This window comes from Acomys minous (assembly GCF_964271855.1).
Source record: "Acomys minous genome assembly, chromosome: 3".
NCBI lineage: Eukaryota > Metazoa > Chordata > Mammalia > Rodentia > Muridae > Acomys > Acomys minous.
In genome coordinates this window covers 115,849,244-115,857,053 of record NC_140485.1, presented here as the reverse complement: position 1 = coordinate 115,857,053, position 7,810 = coordinate 115,849,244, and the positions used below count along the sequence as shown (strand labels likewise).

Below are 7,810 nucleotides of genomic sequence, written 5' to 3'. Positions count from 1 at the left end.
CACAGCCAGTACCCAGGTGTGTGTAAATGTAGCGTTTTAGTTTCTGTAACATTCTAATTCTTCTAACTGGACCCCTACCTCAGTAATAGCAGGGGTACTTGTTACAGTTGTTTGTTTGTTTTTGTTTTCAAGACAGTGTTTCTCTGTATAGCCCTGGATTGCTATGTAGACAAGGCTGACCTCGAACTCACAGAGATCTGCCTGCCTCTGCCTCCGGGGTGCTGGGATCACAGGTGTGAGATGCCAAGCCTGACCAGCACATATTTCTTTAAGGTTGACAGTTTCTGCTGGAAAGCTTAGTCTTCTTCGAACAAATAATTAGCATCTTTGCTTTTGCAAGACTTCTTTCCTCCTCTCCTCTTAGTTCTCCAGGAAATAACTTGAGCTGTGATCTTAGGAAGCTGGAAAGGTTAGAAGTGGCAAAAAGGACATTTATTACTAGAGGTGGGAAGAGACAAAGTATGGTGCAGAGAGGCTCAGATAGAGAGAGACTGGTGCTGCGTTTTAGGTTCCTAGCCCTCATCCTCAAGCATCGTCTCTAATACGGACCATTCAGTTTGCTCTTGTCTCCCTGTCTGTCCTTCCAAGTCATGTAGTTACAGCTTTCAAGGTTTTTTTTTTTTTACCCTGTGAAATTTCCATAAATACTAATTTACTGGCTTATTATAGAATCAAAGCTTTTAGAGTCACCTCTGAAGAATGCTTCCAGTGTTCACTTTGGGCAGCCAAAGCTACACAAAAGTCACATTTACCACATTAATCACATTAAAAGTTCAGGCGCCCCCTTGTGGTCTTTAATGGCATTGCAGGCAGATACTTGCCATTCTACCCCTGCGCCTCCTGCATTTCCATTTACAAAGTTTATTTTTCTTTTTTCAGTATAGAAACCTTGTTTATTTAAAAGCAAATGGTATTTTAACTTACAATATAAATATACCTTACAAATCTAGCAGCAAATTTTAAATGGCAGAATATGCAAGTTTAATAGGCGTCTTCCCAGTCAAGGCGTGCTCTATAGCAATTCTGGATTATATCCATATGTTACCACAATTTGGCTAGAAAATGCCATAAGCTTTAGGAAACTGCATGATACATTCAATGTAGTGTGATGCATATTGCTCCTAAGTCATAGTGCTTAACGTGAAAGGCTGTTTGAAATAATGCTTTCAAGACTCTACAAAGATATATTGACTTTAACTAGAGGGCCAGGAAGCAGCCTGAGGGCTGCAGGATATAAGTCTACTCAGATAGTACCTGCTTTTCTCATTCATGGTACATGCCTGTAATCCCAGTACTTGGGGGGGAGAGGCAGGCGGATCTCTGTGAGTTCGAGACCAGCCTGGTCTACAAAGTAAGTCCAGGCCGGCCAAGGCTACACAGAGAAACACTGTCTCAAAAAGACAAAAAACAGCAATAAAATAAAATAAAAATAAAAATAAAAAAGATATTAAAAATACAAAAATTCCAATCTTGACATGAAAATGTTATTTTTATAACCCTTTCTCTCAGATTAATGGATTTTGTCTATCTTGTTTAAAAAGATGATGTCAGTAGAACCTGAGTGGGCTGCTTAGGTTCAACAGAAAGTGGTGACGAGCAAGTAACAGAGTGTCAGTACCCAGTATTTACACTGCACGTTCAGCGTCTGGGCATGATTGTCTGCATTCACTGGCAACCACCGAAGCATCCTTCTGGCTGTCACGGAGTTGGGCACCTATTGATCACGCATGATCACCCATGTAACAGCCGTGAATTAGTCAACGTCAAGTTTTGGATACATCAGTAGTTACTCGTCTTTGTTTTAGAAATCACTAGTATGCAGCATGGGAAGACAGTGTCTCATGGACAGCCCTTCGAGCTGGCTGAGGCCCTTTTGTGCTTCCTCCTCTTTCTCTAACATTTAAAATTGCTTTTTTTTCTCTTTAAGGTGCCCATGAAAACAGAGTATATTGGGTATAAAGTATAATTTTCTTAGTACATTTTTTTTGAGACAGGGTTATGTGTAGCCTAGGCTAGTGTTGAAGGTGGGCCGTGAGCCTGTCTCTTGGGCACTGGGGTCATAGGCAGAGGCCTCCATGCAAACTTTAGGCCACTGATTCAGAACTAAATATTTAGACTTCATTCTCTCAAGCAACCACAGGAGGACAGCTGCTGGGGCGGCCTTTCCACTGGACACTCTAAATGTTACGCCTGACAAGGCGACTTCCCAGAACCTACTCTTCTTCATTGTATCACTGATAGCATCGTCCAGCTCAGACCTGAATCCTCACCAGTTAGGGTATAAAGTTCACTGGAATTCTCAAACCCTAGGAAAGCTTTCTGAAGAAAAGTAATTTGCCTAAAAGATAATAACCACTTGTAGGATTGATTCCCCTGGTTCTCAGGCTCTGACAGAGGGCCACACCCCGGCACAGCACGAAGTGGATTTAGTGAGTTATTAAAAAACAAACAAACAAACAAACAAAAAACAGAAAGAAAAAGACAGGAAGTTGGGAGGGAGGGTGTTGGGGGAATGGGGTGAAACGGGATACATATAATCATATTTTGTGGTATATGTGTATGAAATTCTCAAGTATAAGGAGAATTTGAACAAAGAGCATCACTCTGAAAACAAAGCTAAACAAAACAGGCCATGTAGCAACACAATTTGATCGGTGTGTGGAACTGAAGTAAAAAGTACTATGATCTCACTTCAAGCATTAAAAAAAAAAAAAACCAATAGCCACTTGCGTCTAAATTAGATGTATTGTTCTTTTACAGGCCTCCTTTTTGGTTCCCTGGAGAGATGGTTCAGCGGTTAAGAACACTTACTCTTCTAGAGAACCCAGGTTCAATTCTTAGCCCCCAAATGGCAGCTCACCAAGACCCGTAACTCTCCAATTCTAGGGAACCTGACTCTTCCTTCCAGCCTCCCTTGAAACTCAGCACACATGTGGCTCACACACATATATGTAGCTAAAACATTGATACACATAAAACAAATAAATGTAAAAGGAAAAAAGACTCTCCATTTGGAGTGGATTTCTAGTAACACTTGTGTCCCTGAATGTTTTATACAGGGTTATTATTGCATGTGAAAAGGAGCAAGTATGAAGTCTATGTTACCACGATGACAGTTACAGGGAGTGCACTGTAATGTGAAATACTGAATGTAATTGTGATTACCTAATTTCAGGACATGGCCCTTCATTATCAAAAGCCCTAAGCAGTACAGAAACCTTTCTTTCATGGATGCGATGAACAAATTTAAATGGACCAAAAAAGAAGGACTGTCCTTCAATAAGCTCGTCCTTAGCCTGCCCGTGAACGTGAGATGTTCCAAGACAGACAACGCAGAGTGGTCGGTAAGTGCAGCTTGTCATCATCTGGGAACCTCATTGTCATGGTTACCTGAATCACAAAGAGGAAAAAAACCTAAGCTCCAGGCAGTCATCTGTACAGGCAGTGGTCCAGGTGTCCTTTGACGTTTGATTATGGATTTGTTCATTGGTCACTTGGGATGGTGGACAATCCTTAATCCCTGAGAACTCCCTTTGAAGAGAGGAATTTTATTCTGAAGCTACAGTTGTGGTGAAGTGGTACTTGATGGAGCAGCAGCCTTAGAGACCGTGCGGACCTGCTTGTAGCCCTTTCTGAGGCCTGCCTTGCCCTGTCACTCCACTTCCTCCCTTCCAGGGCTAGAGTTTCTGCCTCATCCGATGCTCAGTCTCTTCCATCCTAGTCCCTGGTCTCCAGCAGAAGTGGAGGTGCCTAGGCACGCGTCTCAGTTGCTGCGTTATTGCAGGGATAAGACACTGTGAGCACGGCAATTTATAGAGCAGTGGTTCTCAACCTGTGGGTCGAGATCTCTTTGGATATCCTGCGTATCAGACACTGACATTACAGTTTGTAACAATATCAAAATTATAGTTGTGAAGCAGAAGCAAAATAATTTTAAGGTTGCGGGGAGTCAACACAACATGAGGAACTGCATTAAAGGGTTGTAGCACCAGGAAGGCTGGGAACCCCTGATGTAGAAGAGTTTATTGGGGGCTTACAGTTTCTGAAGGGGGGACTCCATGACCATCATGGTGGGGAATCTGGCAGCAGGCATGCGCGGTATGGTGCTGGGAGCAGTAGCTGAGAGCTCACATTCTTAACCAAGTAGGAGCAGGAAGAAGGAGAGAGAGAGAGGGAGGGAGGGAGGGAGGGAGGGAGAGGGAGGGAGGGAGGGAGGGAGAGAGGGAGGGAGGGAGGGAGGGAGGGAGGGAGAGAGGGAGGGAGGGAGGGAGGGAGGGAGGGAGAGAACACCCTAATGAGACTTCAAAGCCCACTCCCAGTGACACATATACTCCAGCAAAGCCATACCTTCTAAACCTTCCTAAACAGTTCCGCTAGCTGGGGACCACATGGTCAGCCTTACGAGCTCTGGAGGCTGTGCTCACTCAGGCCGCTGGAGGGAGCTAGGCCACAGCTCTGCTCTTACACAGCTGCTCCTAAGAGCTGCCTCTTTCTTTTTCAGATTCAAGGGATGACCGCGTTACCTCCGGATATCAAGCGGCCTTATAAAGCGGAAGCTCTGGTGTGCAGGACATCCGCTTCCTCTCCTCTGCATGGCATCTTCTCTCCCAGGTTGCTCGTGTGCTCTCTCCTTCTTGGAAGTATGTTGAGCACCCAGGGCTCGTGACTCCTGTGCATGGTGACGCTACAGTCTGGGATCCGAGACTGTCCCTTTAAAGTCAAGTTCAAGACCCTGTTCGTGTTGGGCCTGAAGAGATGGGTGTGAAGAGCCTGGGAACGGAGTCCGCACACTCCTTCCGTGTTCCTTTCCGGTCCACCTGAGCGATGCCACTGACTTCCGCTTCTCAGTTTCCTCACAGAAGCCAATGTTCCGTGCGTATAATTAGTAGACCAAAACGGGCCCGACTTGACTGCTTTGAAAGTGCGGCAAGTCAAGTGCAAAGAAAAGAATCTTTAAATTTTGCCCCCCTACATTCCATGTGATTTCAACACCCACTGTTCAACCTGGCCCCCACCCTTCGTTTCACAAAGAAGCTTAGTAGCAGCAAAGGAATTACTCACCACTCCAGGAGAGCAGCTGCTGTGTAGCCTTGGCTGCCCTGGACTCACTTTGTAGACCAGGCTGGCCTCGAACTCACATCAATCCACCTGCCTCTGCCTCCCGACTGCTGGGATTAAAGTCGTGTGCCACCAACCCCGGCTATCCCATTTCTTTGACATCTCCAAGTCCCCGTGTTTTCTGTGACTTACTCGTGGTCCTCCGACCTCAGCGCTCCTCTGGGCCCCCTCTTTCGCTTCCTCGCTTGTCTGGGTCTGTTGATACCCAAGTGTACATCAAAATATTTCCTCACTCTCGGTCACTCTCGTAAAAGAGATTTGGGTATGGGTAGAGATGACGGTGGTTGATTGTAGTCTAAGAACAAAATACAGACGGGGCAAACCTTCCTGTGAAGGGTCCTAGAGGAAGTGAGGGTCCAAAGCAGAGTGGACAGTGTGAGCAGACAGGAAGCCATGGGGCCTGTGAGTTCCTCACCACTGGGTGTTTCACACTGGCTCAATCTGCAACATATTTCCTATGATAGATTTATTTTTATATTAGTTAATAATAAACAACATAAAATTGCCACCAACTGAAGATCTTCTTATTCTTTTGGCTCCTTTTGTATTATCTAGTTAGATCTTGTTTTATGTCCTGTCTTCATCCGTTAAGCTGACTGTTTGGATCATAGTAATAAACTTAATGGGATTAAGGTTTTGTATAGTGTCTTATGTGGTCCATGGGAGAATCAAGTGATTGTGTATTGAAGTCAATAATATCAGCGGAGAAACTGTGTTTTTTCCACTCTAAACTCTTTCTGTCTTACAATAAACTATCTTGTCATTTAAATAAATACTGTGTTTTGGAGTGTTCACCTCTTTTTTTTCTTTTTTATTATTTTTCTTTTTTACATATACATTTATATTATTACACATATTTACAGTAAACTACATACAAGAAGAACCATGAAACAATCAGGAATTACATAAATGTTACATTCATAGTGTTCTGGCTATTTCTATTTGACAACCTTGAAGAAAACATCTTTCCTGTCTTGGCACACCTAACATTCTGAATGTAAATCAATATTTATCCTAGCTCATCATTATCAACTTAAAACATCTATCTAAACCTAAAAACATCTTAACCCCAAAACAACTAAGCTTTATTGTAAAAGTAAACTGTCTGGTCTTCAGCCTCATCAAAGACTTGAGAAGGAATAAAATTAATTATCTGAGTAGACAGGAAGTGCAGGTTAGCAGCTTCCAAAAGGAGAAGATGACAGAGGGAGTTTACTGCCTGAACTGTCACCCTAAACTCTCTCTAGCATTGGAACATTATCTTTAGCTTTCTGGCCCAGCATATCTGACAGACATATTTGTGGGGCAGGAAGTACTGAGGATTTGCTTACCCTGTTGTGACAGAGTTTAGCCATCAACTCTGCCTGCATCCAAACTTGCCCTTTTTTTTAGGCAGAATTCTGTCTGTGGCAGAAATGGGGACATTTTCCCCAGTGGCTTGTTTACCACATTTGAAGCCATCTCCATAAGGAGGTTCTTTGAGGCTCATCATCCTCTTTGAGATAGGCTGAGTGTTGCCAGGAGTCTTGTTGTCAAAGACTATTTAAAATAATTTTTACAAATCTTTAAATGTCATATTCTGCAGGTCTCTGGGCGTTTTGAAGACCTTATTTTAACTTACCATTCTATAGAACCATATCTATCTGTGACACCTAGGATGTATATTCTTGTGATAAAAATAGATTAGTAATTGACACAGCAATGATTTGATCAACTAACAATTAACTTTTATTACTTAATTATCCTAAACAGCCTGCACTCGCAGTTTCAAAGTATTGAAAGTAAACATTGTATTATAATTGAGTTGTATGGGTACAATGCCTCATAATAGAGAGAATGTGTGTGTGTGTGTGTGTGTGTGTGTGTGTGTGTGTGTGTTTGGATGTTTGTGTGTGTGTGTGTGTGTGTATGTGTGTGTATGTATGTTCGTGTGTATATAATTTTATGTCACTTGACATAAGCTTAACTCATCTAAGAGAAGGGAACCTCATATAAGAAAATGCCTGCACTAGACCCGGCTTCTGGAAAGCCAGTAGGTCATTTTCTTAATTAGTGATTAATGGAGGAGGAACCAGGCCACTGTGGGTGGGGCCATCCCTGGGCAGGGGTCCTAGGTTCTATAAGACAGCGGGCTGAGGAAGCTATGGAGAGAAAGGCAGTAAGCAGCACCCTCCTGGCCTCTGGGACTGATTCTGCCTCCAGGTTCCAGCCCTGCTTGAGTTCCTGTCCTGACTTCCTCCAATGTTGGACTATGATGTGGAAGTGTAAGCCAAATAACCCATTTCCGTCCCAACGTGCTGGTTAGCCATGCTGTTTCCTGGCAGCAACAGAACCCTAACTAAAACAAAAGGTGTCTTCTTTGAAAAAAAAAAAACATTCTGTTTTCAAAATGAGAGTGTGGAGAGACAGAGGCGAGGAGAGGCGCTGGAGGGATAGAGGGAGGGAGAGAGAAGAAGAGAGGGGGAAAGGGGGAGAAAGCGCGGCGGGGGGGGGGGGGAGACAGAGACAGAGACAGAGACAGACAGAGAGACAGAGACAGAGAGACAGAGACAGAGACAGAGACAGAGCCCCCGCTGGCTCTTTGCTGCAACCAACTGTAATTGAGGAACAGGCTCCATCTTGTGGCAGGGATGAAAAATGACGATGTAGACCAATTGTCACATTTGTGTTCTTGCTTTTAGAACTCCTGAGC

At 43.8% G+C, this 7,810-nt stretch overlaps 1 protein-coding gene across 1 annotated transcript in view; it reads left to right on the top strand.

The window, feature by feature from the left end:
* MOXD1 (monooxygenase DBH like 1) overlaps positions 1–4,875 on the top strand; it is a 73,640-nt gene extending 68,765 nt beyond the window's left edge. Inside the window, exons 11-12 of the mRNA XM_084775141.1 lie at positions 3,176–3,344; positions 4,502–4,875. Coding sequence (XP_084631267.1) covers positions 3,176–3,344; positions 4,502–4,666 — 334 coding nt within the window. The 3' untranslated portion in view covers positions 4,667–4,875. The remainder of the gene's footprint in view (positions 1–3,175; positions 3,345–4,501) is intronic.
* The last annotated feature ends 2,935 nt before the right edge of the window (positions 4,876–7,810 follow it).